We start from the raw sequence: 25673 nt of genomic DNA, 5'->3' as shown, positions 1-25673 counted from the left end.
TTATTAGACTTTTTATAGTCTCTAATGCCTTATTTAGTATTTTTAGCTTTTCAAAGTGTCTTTTTATGTTGGTATTGTTGTTCAGTTGTTCAGCCAGTTATGACTCCATGGATAATAGCATGCCAAAGCCTTCTCTCCTCCACTGTCTCTTGAAGTCTGTCCAACTTCATGTTTGTTGCTTCCATGATACCATCTATCCTTCTTATTCTCTGCCATTTATCTTTTCCTTTTACCTTCAATCTCAGTTGTCTTATTATGTGGCCAAATTATTTAAGCTTCAGCTTGAGTATTTTGAGTTTCTAGCAAATAGTCATAATTAAATTCATTAGCTATTTAGACTGATTGGCTGTTTGAGATTCTCAAAAATCTTCTCTAGCACTACCAGAATGAAATTGAAGTATTTTTACTAATTACAGATTTATGGTATGTAATCTTAGGTAGGTACTCATGATATTCAAAAATTCTTCCATTCATCTTATTAGTTCCTATCTTGTTATCCACAACTCTTCCAAATCTTTGCCTTTGTAACTTTTTTTTTTGCCTGTAATAGTACCAGGATCCTCCACTATTTCAACAGATGACCTAGCCTTCTAAATGACTGTTTTATGTGAGCTCCTCTCTTCCATTCATTGACATTTTTTAGTATCTATCCTCACTCACCCTTTTCCTCATGATTCCAGAAAAAAAGAGATTATTCTTTTTGAAAGAATTAAAATTAGTTCTTTTTACCTGTGTCCTTCATCCCATTCTTTTTGCTTCCCTTAAGACTTTCCCACTTGTCATCCCTGCTTTCATGTATCTTCAGTCTGACTTTACTTCCATTCTATCTTCTTCAAAGGCATACATAGAGTACACTTGGTAGGTGTGTGGGTATATTGTTGGGGAGCTTTTATAATCACCTGTTCTCTCAGAAAGGGAAGGACCATTGTGAATATTTCTCCAGCATGTGACGATGTACCTGCCCACTGAGCATGTTAGTAGGTATATCACAGGTGAGTATTAAAGTCACCATGGAAGTACAAGTTAGATAGAAAAAATTCCTGTTGTGATAAACTGCTGTGGGGAGCAGCCTGTCAAAAAGACCAGTCATTTGGAAATCAATTGATTCCTTCTAATGCACAAATGAAGAAGGCAACTATCTTGCTTCACCCTATAGCTTCCAGAAGCAAAGTCAAAAATCTTTTTAAAAAGAATGCTGCCTTAATTTTACAATTATCTGCCATAAATGTGGCGGTACTTGAGATTATAATAGGACAAGCTAAGAAATTGCTAGAGTTAATTAATGGAAAACCCACCTATGACACATCTACTAACATGCTCAGTTCTCCCTGGTCCTGAAAGGAAAAAAAACAAAGACAACGGCCTTCTTTTGACCTTTTTACTCAATCTGGCAGCTGTTCTAGGTGTTTTACCTTTCATTGCCAAATTTTTAAAATGTCTTCTATACCCACTGCTTCTGCTTCTTAACTATCTACTTTCCTTTCAACTTTTCTATTTTTATGAAGTGCTTTCACCAATTTTTTTTTTAAATTGCTCTTTCAAAGATCATCAACAGCTTTTCCGAGCCTTGTCCTCTAAGGTGTCTGTAGTTTCAAAGAGAAGCTTTTTTGGTTCTCCACCTTTTCCAGTTAATTTTCTTACCTTTTCTGGATACTTTTCTTACTTCTTAAAGTAAATATTCCTTCAGAAGTCTGTTCTTAGTCATTTTTTTCTCTTCATAGTCTTTCCTTTAGCAATCTCATTCACTTCCATGGTGTTAACTAATCACTTCTTAGTGGTTAATGGTTGGTAATGTGCATCTGCATCTATATCCCTCACATATTTTCTGCACTCTAGACAGAATTCTCCACCAGTCTATAAGACATCATTTATGGATGTCTCATACTAATTTTAGTTCTGTATTTTTATAATTGGAGAAATTTAGATCCATAAGAATTAAGCCATGCGACACACTAGAAACCAAAAACCTAAGCCTGAGTCTAGTTTCTGAATCTCCAAGCTAAATAAAAACAATTGGGAAAAGAGTGAAAAGATTTGAACCAAGTGAAAGACTAATACCATCTAAGGAATTTTCAGGCTCCAGAAAAATAGCTTTCCCTTACAACACTGTGCACCAACCTCATATACTCTACTTTTTTTTCTTTTTCTACTTAATGGAAATAAAGTGATAAGGAGTTATCAGGAAAGAAAGAAAACAAGTTATTAATAATTTTTCATGAGCAATATGAGTAATTAAAATAATCAAAAGATTGAATGAAATACTACTTTCCTAAATTAGCTGGAAATTACTCAGGGCTTGTCTTACAGAAATATCGATGAGACCCTATTATGAGGAAAGGTTGGAAAAAAGTAAGAAACGTTTTTGCAAGTACTCCTTCATTTTTCTATGTCTCTAGCTTTTACCCAAAAATATCTCTTCCCATCTGTGGATAGCCATAAAAGTTATAATCATTACCCAGTACCATACCCATCCCAGTGTCACATGCAATGCCGTAGGATGATACCGGTTTATAATGAACTTAAAAGTGTAACGTTTGCTCTATCATCAATCTCTTAATCATATAAACTTCCCAAAGTAGTAGGATTGGGATGTTTCATCTTGGGGTAAAATGCCTGGTTTACCTTATATATCTTAAAATAACTATTTGGGAAGAGAGTGGTTATTCTCCAGACTAGTAGGTTGCATATATTTTTGATAACTGTTAATAGCATTCCTTAGGTACTAAGTAAGTATTAGAATTTTTAATGACAAAAGGAAAAAAAAAGGGTGATAAGGCAGCTTGACATAGTGGATGGAGAGTTGGCCTTGCAATCAGAAACTTCATGAACTTGGGTTCATGTTCATACATTTGATACATATTGGCTGTGACTCCTGGCAAGTTATCTAACCTCTCAGTATTCTGGGAAACTCTTTAAGACTCTAATTGCAGAGAATTACTTTGATAGAGTTTCCTCATTTGAGAATTCTCTATATACTGATGAAATCACAAGTCTAGGTCTTATTGCTTTAGATTTTTAAAAAATCAAGTTAAAAACTATTGAAAATATAGAAGATTTTGCATGTTTTCTGTTCCTAACTTGTGTTTAATTCTTGTTATATATTTCCCTCTTTTTCTTATAGGTAGAAGAGGAAATACAGACCCTATCTCAGGTGTTAGCAGCCAAGGAGAAGCATCTAGCTGAGATCAAGAGGAAACTTGGAATCAATTCACTACAAGAACTAAGGCAGAACATTGCCAAAGGCTGGCAAGATGTGACAGCCACATCTGCGTAGGTTCCTAACTCCCTTTGCTCCTTTTTGGAGTGCATTTTCTTTATTCTGATTCAGCTTTTGAGATAAGAAGGATATATAAAACAGCTCCCTCCCAAATTTTCAACGCTGCCCATAGAATGTTTCCCAAATTTACTCATCTTGTTCATTAGCCTTAGATAACAGAGAGATATTCCATAGCATACAAATTGTGCCTAGTACACAGACAAATGAGTTTATTTATGCCTAGTCCTGTACTTTTTGATGAGGAAAGCAGTAATTTTACATATCACCTAATCACTAATATCATAAAATAGATTCTTTCTGAAATTGTATTGCCTTAATTCTTAATCTTAACTCCTATTTTTTTTCCTTCAAATTGATAACTATAAGCAATTCTATTTTTTTTGCAGTAAGTAAAAAGTAGTAAAGAACACCATTCATAAAGTTTTGGAAAACATTCCATCTTTGACATAGTTTTACTTTTGTAAAATTGTTGTGTTTATATGGTCACATTAGAGATGGACCTCCTGGGAGCTGAGTGTCTAACACACATTTGTTAGTTCTTATGACTTAAAATAAATTCTATAGGAACTTTGTAAAGAGTTTTCAGAGATCATTCAGACCCTCAGATTTCATTTAGATTTCAGTAGTTGGTCTCTCCTATCTCATTCCTAGTTTTTTTCTCTGGTTTCTATTTTATTAGGTAAAAAGAAAATAAGCATTTACCTGCAGCAAACACTGAGATATTTGATTGGATTCTTTTTTCAGTGATATTTATGTGGAGAAATGAAGACTATAATCTTAGGCTACATAGTGTTTTTTAGGATTGCCTTGGTTTCTTTAGACTTTGATCTTAGGATGTCATGTCTATTATAGGAAAGTCAGAAGATCTGGATCTGAAAAATCAATGGAGTAAATTTATTTTCCCCCTTTGCTCAGGATGTGATGAGGAAAAGGTTGTTAGGAAAGTTTTGTGTGTGTGACTTCAAAAGTCTAGTTTATTGATGCTCTTGACATTCACACGACTCTCATGAGTTATTTGAAAAAGATTAATTTCTTTCTGTTTGTCTTGTTTAACTTCCTTTTGTTTTGCTTTGTTTTTATAACTGAATATAGATACAAGAAGACTTCAGAAACTTTGTCTCAGGCTGGACAGAAGGCCTCAGCTGCTTTTTCTTCTGTTGGGTCTGTCATCACCAAAAAGCTTGAAGATGTAAAGTATGTCCCTCCTTTCCACAGTTTCTCAATAATCCCCTCTACTGTTATCTTAAGGCTCCACTATTGTGATTGTAAATTTTCCCTAAGACTCTTGGATAGGACGTGACAATTCTAGATAATGATGGCAGCATCCTACTTTTAAAATTTTGCTGGTATGAAGGAGCAACAGCTTTGAAACCTAAACTTGAATGGGCAACCAAAATATTTTGAGGTGTAATGTTCTTAACCTTTTTAATGATAATCTTATTTTCTCAGTCTACCAAATTTTAGTTGTGAATTTCATGTTTCATTTCTAAGTAGGCAAAATACAAAGTAAGTATTTCATTCAGAGTAGTATTTTTGTGATCATGAGGAAATATCAACATTGAATGTATGTGTAAGACTATACTGAAGCGCACGGTTAGTGGGTGGCTTGACTTTAGTACGTCTGTTCGTATCATGGCATATTTTTAGCTTGTCTTAAGTCGTTTGTCTATAGTGATTTATGAGATATAGCTTGTCTACATGCTTAGAGTCTAATCTTGCTAACTTTGAGATGTTATTTAATTTGCACTTGTATTTTAAATAAGTTCATGGACTTCACCATGCTACTTTGATGAAATTGTGTCATAGCTTTTTCTTTTTTGGCTGCATTTTTTTCTCATGTAGATTTAGAACAGTGCTGAAAATGGTGGATAGCTTGGTTTTAGTCTATTATGTTCTGTCCGCATGCAAGAGTTTAGTGTCTTCAGAGTGCATGAATCTCCATGTTTTCCATTTGCAGGAAAAGTAGTTTTGCAATTAGAATTGTCTTGGCTGAATAATTTTGGATGGATGTGTGTCTGTATTGTACTTTAGTTTCACTCTGAAAGAACTAAAATTCATTGATTTTGAGTGTGATAAATCCTGATATAACCAGAATTAAAAATAGCTTTATTAATAGTCAATTATATGCCTTTAAGCAGTCTTCCCTCTCCCTCTCCCCTTTATCTCTGTTTCTGTCTTCCTCAGTTAAGACCATATGACACTTTTTACTACAGGTCATTTAACTCTTTTAGATTTATCAGAACTTCCTTTCTTTTTTAATGCTTACTCTGGCTTCCTGCAGATTGCAGGCCTTTTCACATTCCTTTAGGTAAGGAGAGCTTGAAAAATCTCTGAGATTCAGCAGTTACATAAGATAAATGTGATAAATTTAGATTATCCTGATGTATAGGAAATTCAACATTTTATTTGCTGTCTTTACCTTTTCCTTGAGTTGTAAAGTTCTTTTTCTGTAATATATTGAGAATTTTAGGGGAGGGTTTCTTGGTAAAACCTGGATAGCAGTGATATTGAGACAGATTTAACACTGTGTGATGGTACATTGGTTCTTTAAAAAAGGGAAATGATTTAGGCAAAGAATTTCCTGTTCTCCCTACACAAAAAAGGGATGAATTTCATAGCATATAGAATTCTTTGTCTCCAATGTCTTTCATTTTCATTATGCTCATTATTTTCTTTTGGCATTTTTGAAAAGGATATTGGGATTTTCTTTAAATGGGCCTCCCATAGTTATAGTTAGTTGTAATTGGTTTCAACACTGCTGCTTAATATAATCTCATCCTAAATTGTCTACTTTGCATTGTCTAAAATGTCTGAATAACTCCTATGAAATATTACTTTAGAATAATTTAATATCTTGTATTGAGTAGTTAACTACTAAAGTATGAGGGTTAAAATTTCTTATGGGTTGAAGAAGTGAAGATTAATCATATTTAAAGGATGTCAGCAAACAATTATACCTTTCTTGGTTAAAATATAGGTGTGCTCTGTGTAATGAAAAAAATAAGCAAGAAAGATTAAATTGCATTTAGTAACTAGTTGTATTAAATGAGAATAATTAGGGGAAAACCCATGCTAACCATTTTCTTAAAGGTAAAAGTCCTATTTTTCCTCTAATGAAGATCAATGTTTTAATTAGTTGTTTGTGAATAGGGAATAAAAGTAATTCTTGATCTCTAGTTACAATGGCGCTTAAGAGATTCTAAAAGTAGTGTTTGTTACAAAGATGCAATGAAGATTTAGCAAAATAAGCTAGTTTAATTATATTAATGTACAGATGCTAAATATTGAGCTGCTTAAATAAGAAATAAAACTAATTTTTAATGGTAAAGAGTCTAAATATAAGTAAGATAGTCTTTTAATAAGAGAATTATATCTCTGGGGTACTAGTTTTGAATATCCTACTAAGTGATATTTGCCACAATTCATAGTGATAAATACATATATTAAGGCTGTCTTAATTGAAGTGAGCTGAATAACTGGAAATCATTGATTAGACATTCAATCAGTATTCATATATTATTTTCTTCCTGAGAGTTATTAGAAAAACAGTGCTTTTAAAAAATTATTGTATATCACTGTTCCAATCTTACCTATTTGAAATCACAAATGTATGTTGGAATAGCTTAGTATTTTTTCTAAGAAGATGACAGTAAATGTAAAATCTTCTTTATTTCAGTTCTAATAAATAAATAAGAAAAACTCATTTCTTCATTTCTCCCATTAAAAAAAAGCCGTTGTATTAATTACACTGCAAATTGAATTCTCTATCTTTATCATATAAAGAAATAAACAGCTCTTGCAAGATACTTTTTAAAAAAAATAAACCATCGATGTTCTATTATTCTTAATTTTTTATGCAAAAGTATTTTATGAGTTCATTATGACTTTGTGTTACTTTTAAAAAGGAAGAAATACTTTAATTTCCTATGCTTTTTTTTTTCCCCAAGGGAAGCTTGATCCTTATAGAGTTTTAAATTGTTTTTATCCAGTTTAAGCTTATTGTTCTTTAAGCTATCTGTGATATGGGAATGGATGTATTTCATAGCTCCATAGTGTAGTAACCTTGAGAACTCTTCCTCTCCACCTTTATCAAGATGGTGATGCTCTAGTCAGAAACAGGGAAAATAAAGCCGGTTTGGGGAAGAAGGAAAGATAACTAATTCTGTTTTAGACGCAGACATCAAGCCTGTGAAGACTTCACCTGGTGGAATGGGTAGATAAGAATAATTGGTTCCAAAAGCCACGAAGGTGGCTGAAAACAGATGCTATGGAGTGTTTTTTAGAGCTTGGTGGGATGTCAAAGATACCAAGGTCATCCACTGCATCCTGGTTATCACCAGTCATTTTGACTTTTGTCTTGCACTGGACTTTCATGACCCTGAAAGAGAGAGTGAAGCTGATGACTTTGCCTTTCTGTCCATCTTCCTCAGTCTCTAATGGTGGTAAATCTGGGGAAAGGAAAAATAAAGTCCCAGAGTCTGTTCCCCTCCATTGGCTTTCCCACCTACCTCTTAGTTGTGACTTTAACTACCACCAATACCTGACCATCTGTTTTTTCAAAATTTTGGCTTCAATCCTGAACTTGCTTCTGTAATGAGATGGCCAGAATAACTTAAAGGTATTTTTAAGGAGCAGTTTATTTGGTGAAAGCAAAGCAAATAGGCCAGAAAGGACATATATTATGGATTAGAAGTAAGGATATTGATAACCCTGAAAACATAATTGCTTCAGGGACATCATTTTCTTTCTTTTTTTTTTTTTTTTTCCCCTGAAGCAATTGGGGTTAAGTGACTTGCCCAGGGTCACGTAGCTAGAAGGTATTAAGTTCCTGAAGCCAGATTTGAACACAGATCCTCCTGACTTCAGGGCTGGTGCTCTATCCACTGCATCATCTAACTGTCCCAACTGAGAAAGTTAGGGAGTTCTTTGTGAAAAGGGGAGTTTTCTCAGCCATTCATCACCATCCGGACTAGCCCTTCATGGTTGAGACAACCCTCATGCCCTACTATCAACACTTCCACTTCTTCCTCTGCCATCCTCTCACCCATTCGTGATGAAGATGTCATTTTTCAGCCTCCAGGACTCCTTATCAAACACCTGAAGCCCCACTATATGTGTGTTCTGGCCCTTATTCTTTGCTACAATCTGCAACATTGGCAGAAAGTGTTCAAAGTCCAGTACATTCATGTTCATTTCCCTACTCAGGATTCCCTACAACTTTGACCACCCCGGTATTGATAGGATTCTAGCCCAGGCTCACAGCATGTCCCCTCAGTGGCTATATAAGACCTTACCATCCATCCATCAGTCAAACAGCTAAAGGGCCTCTGCCTTCTGATCTTCTGTGAAGTCACACATCTTGGTTATACAACTCAGCTATACTGCTGCTGCCTCTGTATGTCTAAGGATGTTTTTATTTTGTTTTTCCTGAAATGTTTTCTAGTCTTTTTATAAACCTGAACTTCTTCAGTACCTCTGGGCAATTTTACCTATAAGCTACAAGTGTGTGTTTGGGGGGGGGAAGAGGATAGAGCATGCTTCTATAAATGTTTACTGTTTATTCTTGAAAAAACTGTCTTTGTCCTTTATCTCCACCCTCCTTATCTTTTTCTTTAAATGTATTTCTTTATTCCTGAGAGATATTCTATTTTTCCAAATTACCAGTCTTGTAGTGGGAGGTGTCAATAGGGAAGGAGAAAGAAATAGGAAGGGAAAAGAAGTCCTTTCTCTTGTAGGTATAGGGGAAGTGTTTGCTGACATCCTAGGTTAAAACTCTGAATGAAGGACAGCATGTTGAGGCTTGGAGTAGGAGTCAGCCTGGATTCTAAAACAAGTTTCAGACAATTAGTATGTATGAATTTTTGTACAATCAACTTGTTTGAAAATTGCAAATTCCCTCCAATTTTTAAAAAACGAATGTGGAAATCATATTAATTCTAGACTGATTTAATCTCAAAACCATAACTGATTAGCTTTTTAGTCAAGGCCATGGCGGCTGATGAGGCAGAAACATATTACTACAACTGAATGATGAATTCAGGACTTAGCCACTTCTATAAAATTCATATCCATGACTAGTGCATCTGACTATACAATTTAGCATGTAGAAATATAGCAGTAGAAACTGATATAGATACAAAATATAAGATATAAAAGCAAAATTAAAATTTGTAATTCTTCTATAATCCCTCTTTTTCTAGGGCAAACATATATATTGGACCATTTTTTTTCCTGTACTGTATTGTTATTCAGTCCCACAGAGATCCTTGACTGTAAATCCCAAGCACAGTGGTGCAAGTTGAGAGACCCTTCCTTACTAAGCTAGATTCTAAGGCTTGAAGTAATAAAAATGTTACCCTTTTCTTTAAGGGATATGGCCCTGGCTGATGGCCCAGGTTGCAGTCTCATTAGTCAGTCTCTTTGGAAAAAGTAGGGCCTGTGCCTTTTCTCACGAGAAAGCACATTCTTGGACCTGAGTCTGTTCTCATCCATATCTAACCTTTCAAACTCCTCTAGCAAATTCAACTCAATTGTCACCATCCTAGAAATGTTTATTTTGCTATTTTGTCCTGTTTAGGGTAAAAACAAGAATTTTAGCACTTAAGTTTTGGAAGATAAATATAATTTAAATACAAAAGTAATGTCCTTGTGACTTGAATTTGAAAACTATTTTCATTCATCTTCTGTTTTATCTTAAATGTTAATTTTAGATATTAAATTAGGAATTAAGAACTAAATGTCTAAGTAATAAGAGAGCATATACATCACAAAATCACTATAATGGACTATACTAAGTAAAAACTTAAAGGGCAATAAATTAATTTTATCCATTCTGTCTGATTTTAGAATGAATTGGAATATATTCTGTTACTTTAACATAATATGTGATACATATTTGTTTAGCATAATACATATTTATATTTTTAAAAATATGCTAACATTCTTTCAGGAAATATTTATTGAATATTGAACAAGGCTTTATATTAGGTGCTGTGAAGGATAAAAAACATCCTAGGGTGTGATTTACCCAAGAGAAGGATACAGAAATTAGCCAATAAAAGGATGATAGCTTCTGTGCATTCCAGTTTATTACTAAGATACCTGAGTACTTGGGAAGAGCCAAGGAATAGGAAGAGGCATTAGACTTACAAGAATTTAAAAATGGACTGATTTGAGACCTGTAAATTTAATTAATAATGACAGAGTCCCACTTGCTTTTAGTGAAGCCTTCTGGGATATAATTTGGTCTACTTTACCTTTATTAACTGAAGTTAGCATATGCAATAAGAAAAAGACTTTTGCAGCTACCACTTATATGAGATAGTTGAACATCCTAATATTACAATTCAGACTAAGAGTAAAAGCTGCCTGAGTTACTGATCTTGAGAAGGCAAAAAACTCAATTATCTGATCTCCTGTACGTTGGCATTAGAAAATCCAATCTTTACTAAATAATGATAGTAAATCATCTTGGAGTTTTAAAAAGATAATCTATACAGTAAGATTCTCAGTGGGCATCATGTTGTTGCAGTGGGTCGCTGGAATAACTTGGACCAACATAATGCATCTTGCATAACTCACTCTTTCAAAAAGGGTATGCCATGATAAGACCATCAAATATGTTTTCCAGGCACGGGCTACTTATCATGCTGTTCCACTGGAACCCTAATTAAAGAAAAGAAAATGTCAGGTTTTCTTTGAAGAATCTATTGAATGGATCCTTAGTAAAAGCTAAACCATTCATCAGAACAGATTAGAGCCACAGGACAGGTTATTTAGCTCTGATATGTGTTCAGCAGGGAGTGGCCACCGTGAAGCAAGCACTCCAGATCATTAGTGGCGTGATGAATCCTACTTATTCTCCAGAAAAATCTTCTCATAAGGGCAAGGCTGGGTCAGTATATTGGGTCATGGACTATTCCTCTTAAATCTTCATTGCCCAGAAGACTTATGCATTCTCTTTTATAGGTGGGCTGAGCAGGTGGAACACTGTGGTTGTAAGGCTGCCCCTAATCCCCTCTCCTAACCCCAACCCCAACCTGACAGTTGCAATAGTACATAAATGTGGGCTATGTGGCTACATTATTTGGGCAAAGGAGAACTTTCCATTAGTGATTGTGTAGATAGGAATCTAATATGGCAGAGGAAAGGGAAATATACAGAGAAGATGGTGAAAGCTGTTAAAGCTGTCTTGTTTGGTGTTCTATGCTTTGTAGATAAGAAAGGTAAAGTAACAAAGTCTGTACTCCAGTATGAATGGCTAAGAATGGAATGACTATAGTTTACCAGGGCAATGTTTCCAGCTCTGCTCATCAGAAGGCTTTGTGAGCATATAATTAGAATCTAATCTATTACCAGACTTCCTGCAGACTGAGGCCAAATTATGCCAGAAGAAATTACTGTCTGATGTGAACTATGGGAAGAGGAGTGAGATTGACATCACTTTTTGTGTAGAGAGGAGATATTCTAACTTTTGCCTAGATGCTCAGGCTATAAAGGAAGAGTCCATGGAACAGTTACCTCATTATCCTTTGCTAATCACTCTGCCCACGTATACTATGTACTCGGTACTCTTTGCACTAGCCATCCTGTTGGGTAAAAGCATCCTGGTCTTTTATCTTCTTTGCCTCAAGAATGAAGCAAGTACTAGCAATCCTGTCCAATGACCAATGAGAACAAGAGCCATTCTCAAAAAAGAGCTCAAATATAAGCTCAACTACTGCATCACCAAGGATGTTCCTGTATTCATCAATACTTTGGCTGCTTCCATTGCTCAATTTGGACTTCATGCTACTGATGCAGTTAGAGGAAACTCCAGGCTATACAATGCAGCCCTTGAATGTGTCCAAGACCGCATTTCCAGTCTGTCTGGCACAGTGACAGCTAGACTGACTGTGGAGCTCTAAAATGTGCCCATGAAAACTAGGACTTTGACCTTCCTGAACCCTAACCTATCCTAGAATCACCATCCTTTACAAATTTTGCAGTAGAGCAATTTAATCAGGAAATTTAGGACTCCTCAGAATAGATGTTCTGTGTCAAGCCAGACTCTACTACCTCTGACTCAAGAGACCTCATACTGATTCTTCTTGAGACAAGGAATCCATTAAATTCAGAGAAATGGAGCTGGACATTTTATGGCCTTTCAGCTTAGCATGAGTTAAAAAAAGCCTCAGCAGGAGGACAGGGGGCTTGGTGGGGCACAATACTTGTGAGTGACTGCGGGAGAATCTCTGTTGGGGTAATTTGTTTGTCAGAGTAAACACTCATCAAGTTGTATTGCTTGGAGCTGTCTGAAGTTCAGACTCTCTAGCTCTGTGTTGATGTCAACAGATTCAGCTGTCACTTCATACCCCATGGTTGGCCTGACAGTGTATATAGGGTTTTTCACCTAAAAGTTGTGCACATGGCCACTGACAACATAGTAGTCATGGAAGTCATTTTCAATTTGATTTGATGGTGGCTGCTTTGCTGAGGGGGTCTTTGAGGGTATTTGCTGAGGAGCATTATAGCATTTAAAGTATTACATATGTGTATGTGTGTATAGATAGATAGATAGTATCCCTATGTGCTTAGCCTATCACTCAACAACTCTATCATCTTTGTCATCAGTGGTCATCGATTTGCTTCATATTTTTAATATACTGAGAACAATAGAGTTGGGTCTTTGGGCCATCTTTCATTGTCTCAGAAGAATGTTCCACACAGGAGGATATACCTTTAGCTTTAATTGGCCCACTGAATTCCAAAGATGGAACAACGTGAAATAAATATTGAGCTCACTGAGAATCTCTTTGACCATTGGCTAGAGTTAATTCTGGAGATGGAGGAAAGGCGTTAGTTACATCCATGGAAATTGCTCAGTCAAAAGCCTTCGATTGGACGCATTTTAAGAAGCAGTGTCAGTGGGATTATCTACTAACACTCAGAATCCCTATAGGGCCCCATCTGACCACTCTGATTTAAAAGAATTTAAGAGTGAATTTCTCAATAACACTCAGGTTTCAACTTAGAAGTGATTTATCTTGGGAATCAACCAGACTCCAATCCTCCTTCAATCTTGTTTTATGTGACTTAACCAACATCTTAGTGTTGGTTCTAGTCATGGTTAATTGGTTCACTCCTAATCATGATGAATTTCATACTTAGTTAAATGATGATGGAAATGACATTAATTCTTTGGCTAGAGAGGGAAGGTGAGAGAATATGGTTCTGGTTTAAAAATTATGTATTTTCTGTAATGTTTGCAATCTCATGGTTTCTATATGAATAGGTCTAAATAAGCCCATATAGAATAAAACTTCTCAAATCTGCATGATGGGACTAGTAGCATGGAATCTAGTAGCATGGATCTAGTAACAAAGGCCACAAGTATTTATGAGCATGGTTCCTGTACCAGCACTCCCAGATTTTTAAGGAGATGTAGAGAGTATAAAGTTCCTATAAAGTATGTTCTTGTACCAGAATCCCAAGATCTTCAAAAAGATACAGAGAATGTAAAGTTTTTTATGACTAATTAGGGGGATTATGATGTGATGTATATTTTAGAGAGGAAAATTGTGCCCTGCCACCCTACCCATAAGTTTTATCTTCTTACTTTCTATGACCCTATGAAGAACAATTTTTTTATGCTGTGTAAATCTTTATTCAAGGGATGGGAGTCAGAAAAATCTAGGATCTTGTTGGGGGCATGTGACTACATATTGATGTTTGACTCTGATATTTGAATTCCATTAATAAGATTATGGCATTGATTCACATTGATTTAATGTTTTTTGTATCCTGTTCCCTAAGGCAGGGAAAGTATCCTGGGCAAGGTACATTCTGATTTTTGACATGATGGCTTTTTGAAGTTTGGCTAGCTACAGAAGTGAGATCATCCCGATCTGCCAGAGTTAGGATTAGCACTATGTCCTTAGAGGCATCTGGTTTACTTGTCATCTAGATAATAATAACTAACATTATACAGTACCTTAAATTATATAAAGTGCTTTACCAATATCATCTCATATTATACTTACAAAACCATGAGGGAGGAAGGAAGGAAGTGCTATTATCTTATTTTACATATGAGGAAAATGAGGCAAATAGAAGCTTGTGATTTGCCCAAGATCAGATAATAAGTGTCCAAGAACAGATTAGAACACTCAGGTCTTCTTGAAGAAATATCTGATAAATAAAGTTCCAAGTTACTAGGTAGAAGAGTGGTTTGAGACATGAAAAACTCACAGTTATCAGAGCCACAAAAGGATGCAATTTATTACCTTAAACAGCTTATGCTGTTTAAGCAAGGCTGAACCATATATGATTAGGTAATATGTTCTGAGTGATGTGGACTCTTAAAATTGGAGGGAAGAAGGCCAGAGAAGTAAGAATAGGATGTAGGGAGCAAGGCAGGGATTGGGAGGAGTCTAGTCTAAAACAAAATAAGATATGCTAATCAAGATAGTCTCAGGAGCTGACCTACTCTGAGTGTGACAATGGAAACAGGATGGACAGAATAAAGTTACCCATTAAAATTCCTGTTTCATATCATTTCTATCTTTGGTACAGTGGATGGAGTGCTGACCCTGAAGTCAGGAGCATCTGAGTTCAAAGTCAACCTTAGACAATGGTTTCGTGATCATGGACCAGATCACTTAACTTTGTTTACCTCTCAGCTCCTTGTATATCTTTTAAAATGCTGTGTCCTACAGTTGAATATAGAGAGATTTATATTTGGTTTTCAGGTCTAGGAAAGTGAATAACTACTAGTATTTTTTAGTTTCATTTTTCATTTATTTATTTACTACTATTTTATGCAATCTGTTTTAGGGAATTTAGAAATAAAAGGGTGTCTGTCCTAGAAATAGACTACTATCCAGTGTTTATGAAAGCTCCTTAGAGAAAAGGAATTGTTTCATTCCTTGTTTATCTCTGGGGCTTAGGTAATTAATAAGGTCTTATTTTATTGATTAAACAATGAACTTGGATTTTAAGCCAAATGAAGTCTATAAGAACTTATTTGATACTTATATGTGACCTTTAAATCCGTGGTTGATTTTTCTAGTTATAATGCTTCACAAAGGTTTTCTACTTTCTCTTACTCTTATTCCATTATACTCCTACTATGAATGCTCTAATGTTTGCAAAGCCCTAGCCTTAGTCTTTATGTAGTTGGTTCTGATTCAAGTCTAGTTTATTTAAATGTAAAAAATTCTCCTCCCAAGAATGTGCTAACTTGAGATGTGGGTTTGAAGTGCAAACAAAATGGAGGTATATCTGGCCAGCCCTTTTGCAATTGCTTATCAGTTCTGAGTGATCTATAAGTGATTTCTGAATCTAAGAGAGACTGGAAGAGGATTTTTTTTACTTTGCCTTGGTGATTGGAAGCGTGGAGCTAGAGAAAAAGAAGATGAAAAGTCATTTAGAGTTGAGAGAGTAAACATCAGAGAGAGGGGAAATGGCCAACAGAGAATTAGGATAAAGGTGGGGGGAGGGAAGAATGGGGAAGGGAAGAAGGCAAGAAGTTGGGTAAACCAGGCAAGATGTGTTTCAGGGGAGAAGCTAACTACAATTTCCCTTCTTCCCCTCACCCCTACCCCCCCCTAAAGTAGACACTCCAGGACCTTGAGTCCCTTCCTAGGAAACCAAAACTTTTTTCTTCTAGGGATGGGAGAAGTAATGGTAAAAGAGATTTGTCTATCTATATCAGATGCCAACTTGATTTGTGTTACTTTTTATATGGTATTTTCATTCTAATCAAGATAATACAATAAGTGAGGGACTAGGACTAAACTTGAAATCCCTTTAGTAGCTGTATGTGGAGCAGAGAATGGATTGGAGTGAGAAGAACCCAAGACCTTGTAGTTCAGGTGAAGGAAAATAAGGGCCTACATGAAAGTAGAAATCATGATTAGTGAGAAGGGGATATATATATATGAGCAATATTTTGGAAAGAAAATGATATAGTCTGGTAATTGACTGAATATATGAATTAAGAAGGATGAATCAAAGATGACACTAAGATTGTATAAATTTATATAACTAGAAGAACGATAGTACCTTGTAATAGGGAGTAGATAAGTTTCTAAGAAGTGTCATATCTAGTGTCTGTGAAAATACTCAAATTCAAGTCTGACTCCAAATAAACATTTTATCTACTATGCTACATTGTCTTTTCTTTAAATTTTTTGACTTTCCATTGAAGAAAAGTGATATCATTCATTGTGAAGCAATGTGATATGCTAGGTAGAGTATCCTCCTCAAAGCCAGCAAGACCTGAGTTCAAGTGCTGATTTAGGCATATTCTGATATAGGGATCTGGGACAAGTCATTTAACATCTTACTACACTAGACCTAGTTTCAGTTATTTCACTCTGATACTTAGCAGTTGCTAAAAGGGTATCTTCCTGAATTAGTGGAAGGAATTATCTCATCCAGGAGTTCCCTATACTAATTAAATTTCAAGTTTAGTCCCCAGTCCCTCATTTATTGTATTATCTTAATTGGAATGAAAATGCCAACTTGATCTTTGGTACCTGACTTAGACAAAAATTGAATAAATAATTGTTGAGTGAATGATGCAAGGCACATCACTTCACCTATCTCAGTTATCTATAAATTTGGCATAAGTTAGTAAGAATCAAAAGAGAATATATATATATATATATATATATATATATATATATATATATATATATATATATATATACATATATATATATATGTATATATATATATATTCTATATATATGATATATACAGAAAGCTATTTGTAAACCTTAAAGTGCTATATAATTGTTATTATTATTGAAATTATGATTAGTAATATCAGTGACTTTTATGATTTAGCATCTAAAAGAAGATATATATCCACCAAATTTAGAACAGATATACTTTGGCAAACATTGATCAAAATATTATAATAGTATTTCCAAAATCAGCATATTTAGGGATTTTATGAATGTAGGGGTTGGACTATCTCAAAAGGTGATCACCATATATAAAAATTGAGGATATATTCTTATTTGTGAATGCCCTTCTATGGTAAGGGACCTGTGCCTTCTGCCTTTAATGAGAGATTGGCCATTATAAAGAAGGATATTGAGCTTGAAGTGAATGACCTTGAAGCCAAAATAGAAAGATCACTTATAAGAAAATTGACATGACTGTCTAAATACTTTAAACATATTGAAATTGCAAAAGCAATTATAGTGAGATGATTAATTTTTTTAAAATATGAAAAACAAATTGGTTGCTTATTTTGGTCTTACCCTATTAAATTCTTCTATAACTGTGAGCAAAATGGGAGTCATGTTTAAAATGATGGTTAAGTTTTATTTTTAAAAAGTAAATATATTTTCAGTTAAAGAAAATAAATTCTTGTAACTATATATATATATAATATATATTCAAGGAAAACAAGGTTTTATATATATATATGCATATATATATATACATGTATATATATATGTAAATATATATATGTATATATATATATAATATATATATTCAAGGAAAACAAGGTTACATTTTAGCAATAATCAAAAATGTATCTCATTTTGAATATTTAGTTCATTACCTCTCTGTTATGATGTGAGAATCATTCTTTATCATAAGTCTTCTGTAAATTGGTCAGTTTTTAAATCTTTCAAAGATGGTCATTTTTACAATGTTCTAAAATAAATAATCTACTCACTTTTACTTTGTATCACTTCATCCAAGTCTTCTTGGGTTTCACTGAAAACTGTCCTTTCCATCATTTGTTATACTACAAGATGATTAATTCTTAAACAAAGTTGTCAAATAAGCAAATATTATGAAATATTCCCACTATCAAGGGGGTTGTGCCACCTTGTGTGCAGGGATTACAGCTGCCTGGTTTTTCTTTTTGTTTGTTTTTGTTTTTTGCTTTTTGGATATCATAGATCACTGGACTTTTAAGTCAGAAGACTTGTGTAAATCTCTTAAGACTCTCAAAAACTCAGTTTACTCATTGGTAGAGTGAGGACAACATCATTTGCCTTGTTTAATTTGTGGCAATGTTTTTGATGAACAAATGAAAGGATGTATGTGAATGCACTTTGAACAAATACAATCAATATGCATTCACTTCAAACCAATTTAATTGAAAGAAAAATGTTATTGGAAGCTTTCTTTCACCTGTCTTTAAAAAAAAGTAAATACTTCTTACATTCAACTTTATTTTACTAATGCTAAAGGCTTCTAGCAAAGTTTCTTTTGATTTTAGAAATGTCTAATGGTTTGATAACTAACTAAATTTCTATCTCTTTTTAATGCTGGCCCTTAGTATTCGCTCCATTCAACATTCAATTAGCATGCCTGCTATGAGGTAAAGTATATTATTGTGAAAACAAGTGATTGCAATACATAAATGACTCTTGGATATGGATATGCCATTAGTTCTAATAAATAGGAGTTTTTAACTTGTCCTGTTTTTTAAACATAGGAGAATTGGTTTACTTTAAGAAAAAAAAAAAAAAGTAATGACCAAGGAGATCAGTACTTTGATATCCTAAGAAATCAGCACAACTTGAATACCCAAAAAATTTCAAAAGAAAGAAATATTGATATTCTTAACTGTTGATCTATATAAAATTGGAAACTGTGGAAAAAATTTACTTTGTCTTCAATTTTTTTTTCTCTTAACAATTTTTCCTTTTAAGTTATGTAGTAGAACTTTTATGAGATGTGGAAAGAAGCTTCTTTATTTTTTCCTTAGTTACCTTGTAGACTAAAGCTGGATGTTGCATTTCTTTTGGTAAAAATATACTCCTCTTTCTGGAGTTGTGAAGAGTTTCCCACACCCAAGAGTCATATAAAAATGCAGTAAATACCATTTCATAGTAAAGTTGAGGTTTACAAAAGCAGTGCTTGTAGCCAGCTGATAAGACCATGAAAGCCAAATTATATTTCTCTTATTTTGATTTGAACCTCTGATATTTCATTATAACTGAGAGCAGAATAGGAGTATTAACAAACCCATTTAGAAATACGTGTTTTTAAGCAACTAAAATAAGGTAATAAGGACATTCTGTCCCCTCAGTTCCTTGTGCAGGGTTTGCCGGTCACTTGTGCCTCTTCTGGCTGGAAAACTCTGCTAACCTTTCACACATTGCTACCCTTTGCTTTGGCGGACAAGTGAAACCTCCTACTGTCTTACTTTCCTCTAATCCTAAAAGAGACACTTGGAGCCAATCAATATGCCATAATCCTACTCTCACTACCAGCTCAGTTACTCCATGTGTGATTGCTCTAATTTGTAATATCAAGAGAACTGGAAGGTTTTAGCAGTCAGGAAATGAATGTGTTTACTCTGTGTTCTAACTACTTCAATGAAAAATAGGAGACTTCTTTTTTGCCTTTTCCTTTAAGCTCTCAGCAGCAGGCACCATATGTAGAGACATATGTGCATAATATAAAAATATTACTGAATTCAGTAATATGAAAATGGGCCTGAAATAAAGTGAGTAGCACCTGATGTGCCAGCAGATGTTTCATGCAGATAGATAGAAGGGCCTGTTGGAAGGCATATCTGATTTTTCAGGCACACTTTTAGAATGGAAACTGATGAACAGATAAATGAGCAATTATCTCCTTAGGGATAAGGTTAGCCAAAGTTAGTCATCAGTCATCATCCTTTTCTCCCTTCTTTTGGTGTTTTTTCTCTACCTTTATGGCTACCCCATGCCTTCTAAAGACTTCTTCACTATGCTACCTCATCAAGACCTATCTGCTCAGGAACAAAATCATAGATTAATGCTCTATTTTGGACTTCATAGTTTGGTAAAAATCATGTCTTAACTCAAAGTGGTGATTGTAATAATTAGCAAGATTGAATGAGGTCAAAGAGTAGGCATGTCTCTAATCACACTACATAAATAAATGCTTATCTTCGTTTCCATTATGTATAGTTGGCTCCACTCGTAGTTAATACTGAAAGTGCAAATGGAAAAGAAAGGGTTTGCTTTTCATGATATGCACATGTGTTGTATGTATATGCATGCACATGTATAATGAGGGGACTAGTGGGAATGGGGAGAAATGGAGGTCAGGATGTTTTATGCTTTCATGTTAGATAAATTTCTTTATGACCTAGAACTTGTTTGAAGTGACTTCAAACTAACTCTTACAATATTATAATGTGTAATTAGATATACCAAATATATTTAATTATTCTGCTCTCAGGAATAGCTATCAAATTTTGCCTTATAGTTCAAACTCTAATTTTTATTTGGACTAGGGGAAATCAGGTATGCAAATTATGAATGCTATTTTTAAAATTTTATGTAAATTTATTTTTCATGTTAAAGATTTAATCCAAACTTTTCTTTTGTTCCTTTAGAAACTCACCTACTTTCAAATCATTTGAAGAAAAAGTTGAAAACTTAAAGGTAAAAATTATGATAGTCTAGAATTTTGTGGTATTTGTGGGCATTTTAAATTTTTTTCCCTTGTATAAATAATTCTCTTCAATGTTTCTGGGGTATATACTATTGCATGACCCTTTTATCAAATGCTGATTCCAGAGAAAGAATACTTTAAAAGTATCTATTGGCTTTTGTTTTAATGTTTACTGATTTATTTATTGGTTTAATTGATTTAATGCTATTATATTTATCATGTTCAAAGTGATGTTTATAATATGAAGAATTGGGCCTGTACAATAGTAATTTTTGAAGTTTCCACTTTGTGGAAACATAGTATTCTTTATTATATCACTTGGGATTTATGGGAGAATATTTGAATAATGTACATGTTTATAACTTCTGCTTTCTAGGCCTCACTATATATATATATATATATATATCTATATATATCTATATCTATATCTATATCTATATCTATCTATATATCTATATATCTATATATCTATATATCTATATATATATATATACATATATATATATATATATATATATATATATATATATATATATATATATTTCTTTTAGGTTAAGCCTCCTGACATCTGAAAAAAGTTACTATAAAAAATTCTGATTTGAGAAGGCAGAACTAAGTCATTCAAACATTAAGGAAAATTGAGAGTTGTAATTCAGATTCTGAGGACAACTAGAGATCTCCGAATAAAATCTGTTGTAAATGTTGTTCTTCAGACTTTCTGGAAAAATCCTTGCAATATTTGATTTTATCAGTGAAGATTTAGAATAAACTTTCCGGTCACTTATTCTGAATTCCATCCCTTCTTATTTGGGATAACTTTGATATATTCTTTCTACATTATAAAGTCTGCTCTAAAAAGTGCTTAATTACATTACAATGAAGTTACTATATATATATATATATATGTATATGTGTATATGTATATATATACATATACACATATACATATATATATATACATATACATATACATATACATAAACATATATATACACACACACACACACACACACACACATATATATATATATATATATATATATATATATATATATATATATATTTCAAATTCTGGTGAAAAAGTACCTAAAAAGGAAAACTTAGCTGCATGTTTAAGATTGAAGTTTGGTCCCAATTTGCCAAACCAACCATTTCTATCTAAGCTAATAACTCCTTAAGTAGATAATACTTTTCCACTTCTACAAATTTTATTTTAGATTACTGGCCACCCTTCTTATAAGTGATTTTTAAAATTATTATTTTTATTTATAATTAGACCATTTTGTAATGGTTTCATTCACATGTGGAATTCCCAGAGAAGTACAGCTTTTATCCCCTGCAGATTGATATCTTCTCTGAAACTTTTATATAGTTTTAGAGCAATTTAAATAGTATCATTTATGGAGGATTAAAAACTTTTTTATCGCTGTGGTCATAATTTTATTATGTGTGTTTGGTTAGTTTTTTTTTTTTTTTTTGCTTGTTTTTTTGAGGCTGGGGTTAAGTGACTTGTCCAGGGTCACACAGCTGGGAAGTGTTATGTATCTGAGACCAGGTTTTGAACTCGGGTCCTCCTGAATTCAAGGCTGGTGCTCTATCCACTGCGCCACCTAGCTGCCCCCTGTTTGGTTAGTTGTAATGGGAAAGATAAAGATCAAGTTTTGGGGAATATTAGTTTCTTTGTATTTCAGTGTTCACAGACATTATGTCTAAGCTTTGCCATTCTCTTAAAAATGTTGGTGGGGAGGGAACAAAGTACATGAAATATTTGCATTTAATTTTTTTTCCTTTCCTTCCTCTCCCTTTTTAAAGTCTAAAGTTGGGGAAATAAGGCTGCTGGAGGTGACTTTGGAGAAGTCTTGAATTCCACTGCTAATGCCAGTGCCACAGAATCTCTAACAGAACAGACACAGGAGACCCAGTGAGATTGTTGCCTTTGGTTCTGCTACCCACTGCCAGATGCTGCAAGCAAGACCTAAGTATATTGATAGAATGGCCTTGGCTATGAGTTTCCACCAAATGTGTTTTTTTTTTGTTTTTTTTTTTTGTTTTGCTTTATGTATTCATTGAAAAAAAATTAGTTTGTAGGGTTAACTATTTTCAAATTGAAATGTAGTGGATGGGATTTAACCTTTGTCGGTTTTTTTCCTCCTCTCCAATCTTCCCTTCTTAAGGGAAGCACTATTTAAAGATCAAACAAATTACATTTTAGGATGTTTAAAATCAGCATTATGAAAAATGACTTTTTTTTCTGGAAAAACTCAGTTGAATGATCTGAGAAATTATAATTGTATAGTTTCTCTCCCAGCTTATGATTCCTATGGTATGCTGATTTATTTTATTTCTGAAAGGTTTATTTTTCCTTTGTATTTATTTTGTTGCCAAACTTGAATAGCATCTTTTCCACTCTTTCAAGTAATTCCTAATTATTAAATGCTTTGGTGTACTTATTTTTTCCCCTTTCTGGTAAAGTCTGCCAATAAAAAAAAAAAACAAAAAACAAAACCCCCCCAAAAACTCCAAATGAATTTATTTTAAATACTGTATGTGATCAAATTTCCTAAGCATCGAGTGCAACTATACTGAATCATATAAATCAGTCATGTAATATTGATTTTGTAATTTGTAAACAATAAGGTTATGAAATCCTAGGTGATCTGAGTGTGGGTAGTTATCTACATTTCTAGTTTCCTTTGTACAGATTTATTATCCTTAGTGAAAGAATAATAATTTTGTTGTATTGGTAATTATACCACTTTCCCAAATGCCTATTTCACACTAGATTAAAAAAAATAATTGGAAGGCAATTTACGTATAGCAGTTGGTATATTTCAAATTTATATTCATTTGATCCAGAATATTGTTTTAACACCTTTTGAATTCATAACACTAATTATATTTGAATGTCAAACTCAAAAATTTGTGATTCTTAGATGTAAGTGGTTAAAAATGTTAGAGAAACTTTACTGACCTCATTTATTTCCTTCATTTTGCACCATTTAAAATAAAATGTAAAGCACAAAGATGCACAATAGTTGCAGCATGGATTTTTATACCTATTACTTTTTGATGATTCTTTTGAGGATATAATTAATTCAACTCACCACCTCCACTTAAATGATTTTTAGTGCTAGCAACTTCAATTGATTTTGTAACTATTGTCTCAAAATTCACTTTGAACTGAGTGATGGGATTATTTTGAAGCCTTCAGATTATCCATAAAGAGGCTAATAATGTTAATTTTAATAACTACTTCTTAATAATTTTCAATCCCTTGCGTTTTGTAAGTTTATGGCATATAGTCTTGGTGTTGTTATCTAGTTTGTAATTGTTTTTGTTGTTGATGCAAATATTCATTTGGAGGCATGACTTGATTTATTATTGAACGATAAATTCTCTTATCAAAACCAAATTTTAAAACTGCCACAAGTGTTGTTTTAAATAATATGCTGCATCCTAATAGCTTTGTTAGCACTTTAGATATAATTGATAAAATGCTCTATTACATGTGAAATGCTTAATAAATTCTCTATCTCAGCAGAGTAGGTCATAGTGTTTATTATACCTATGGTTTGGTTATAGCTTATTGGATTGTATCATATGTATGACACCTTTTCTAAATAGGAATTTCTCTTAATGGAAACTTTTTTAGTGTTTGAAGCATTAGATGACTTAAAGTATACTCTCTAAAACAAGAGTTTTTCCACATTTTTTAATGTGTATCATGGACTATTTTTCACAGTCTAGTGAGACCTGGCTCCCTTTTTAGAATGGTTTTTAAATATACAAAATAAAATAGGATTGCAAAGGAAACCCATCGTATTGAAACACTTATCAAAATATCTTTTAAAATACAAATTCTCAGACTCAAGTTTAAGAACCTGTGTAATAGGTTTCTTAGGTCATTGCATTTTAATTGTAGGTTGTTGGTAATACTGATATCATTCAAGTTGGATCTGATGAAGTTCAATCAGCTTTTTTATGTATGGAGGTTTTGAGGCTTGCTTGAATAATTCAAATAATTGAGTTTGAACTATTCCCATTTTATCATCTAATCTTTCACATTATTCCCTTTTGCTTCATTGTTTTCTGGTCACTAGTTCCTTAGAATACCTCTTAACTATACGAGAAAAAATTAATAAAGAGGGAAGGGAACAATTATTTATTAAGTCCTACTATGTATCAGGTACTGTGCTAAGTGCTTTACAGACATCTCATTTGAATCCTCATACAGCCCTGTGAGGCAAGTGCTGTTATTAGCTTCCCCCATTTTACAGATGAGGGAATCAAGTTAAGTGACTTGCCCTAAGTCATATTGCTAATAAGTGTAAGAGGCTGGTTTTGAATTCAGGCCTGCTTGATGCTAAACCCTATCTATTATGCCACTTAACTAGCTTTAATAAAAATTTTACCTTTTTGGTATCTGAAATTCTGTGGATCCTTTTATAACACTGAAAATAATTTTTAATATTCATTATGATTAAAAAAATACATCACTCAGCAGTCAATCTGATTATGAAATGCTCAGCATGTAGCTAGGCTGATCATCGGGTAACTGAATCATTTCCACAAACCACTGAGCCATCAGAGCAAGACTTCCTTTTCTTTAATTGGATGAATTCTCTCTCTACCTTATTATCAAGTTAGAAGGGGGTGATCTCTAGTTTATAGGTATGACGCAGGAATTTAGAAGTAGAGGACAACTTAGATCAGAAAGACTAGGTGATAATCATTTTGCAAAACTGAAACCTGATGGAAAATGATTTGCCTAAGGTCATGTGTACCTAATTTTTATATATATATATATATATGTATGTATGTATATATTTCATATATATATTATATATATAATAGCTTTTCATTTTTCAAAATACATACAAAGATAATTTTTCAACATTCACCTTTACAAAACCTTGAGTTACAAATTTTTCTCCCTCCCTCTCTCTCCCCCTCCCTTCTCCCCTAGACACAAGTAATCCAATATAGCACC

General features: G+C 33.5%; 1 protein-coding gene and 1 pseudogene across 7 annotated transcripts in view; one reads left to right on the top strand and one right to left on the bottom strand.

Annotated features, from left to right (window-relative positions):
- The window catches only part of TPD52 (tumor protein D52), a 121771-nt gene extending 97543 nt beyond the window's left edge, over positions 1-24228 (top strand). For 3 of the 7 annotated variants that reach the window (XM_074278952.1, XM_074278951.1, XM_074278949.1), the window contains exons 3-7: positions 3122-3270; positions 4370-4471; positions 18570-18611; positions 20625-20673; positions 22496-24228. In XM_074278952.1, the coding sequence (XP_074135053.1) occupies positions 3122-3270; positions 4370-4471; positions 18570-18611; positions 20625-20673; positions 22496-22546 (393 nt within the window). In that variant the 3' untranslated portion in view covers positions 22547-24228. Of the gene's footprint in view, positions 1-3121; positions 3271-4369; positions 4472-18569; positions 18612-20624; positions 20682-22495 lie in introns of all 7 variants that reach the window. The other 4 variants (XM_074278953.1, XM_074278950.1, XM_074278954.1 and 1 more) reach the window with 3 other exon arrangements.
- On the bottom strand, positions 8224-8778 carry LOC141549416 (myosin light polypeptide 6-like; annotated as a pseudogene).
- Positions 24229-25673: the final 1445 nt, after the last annotated feature.

Source organism: Sminthopsis crassicaudata, chromosome 1 (assembly GCF_048593235.1).
Source record: "Sminthopsis crassicaudata isolate SCR6 chromosome 1, ASM4859323v1, whole genome shotgun sequence".
NCBI lineage: Eukaryota > Metazoa > Chordata > Mammalia > Dasyuromorphia > Dasyuridae > Sminthopsis > Sminthopsis crassicaudata.
This window is presented reverse-complemented; position numbering and strand designations above follow the sequence as displayed.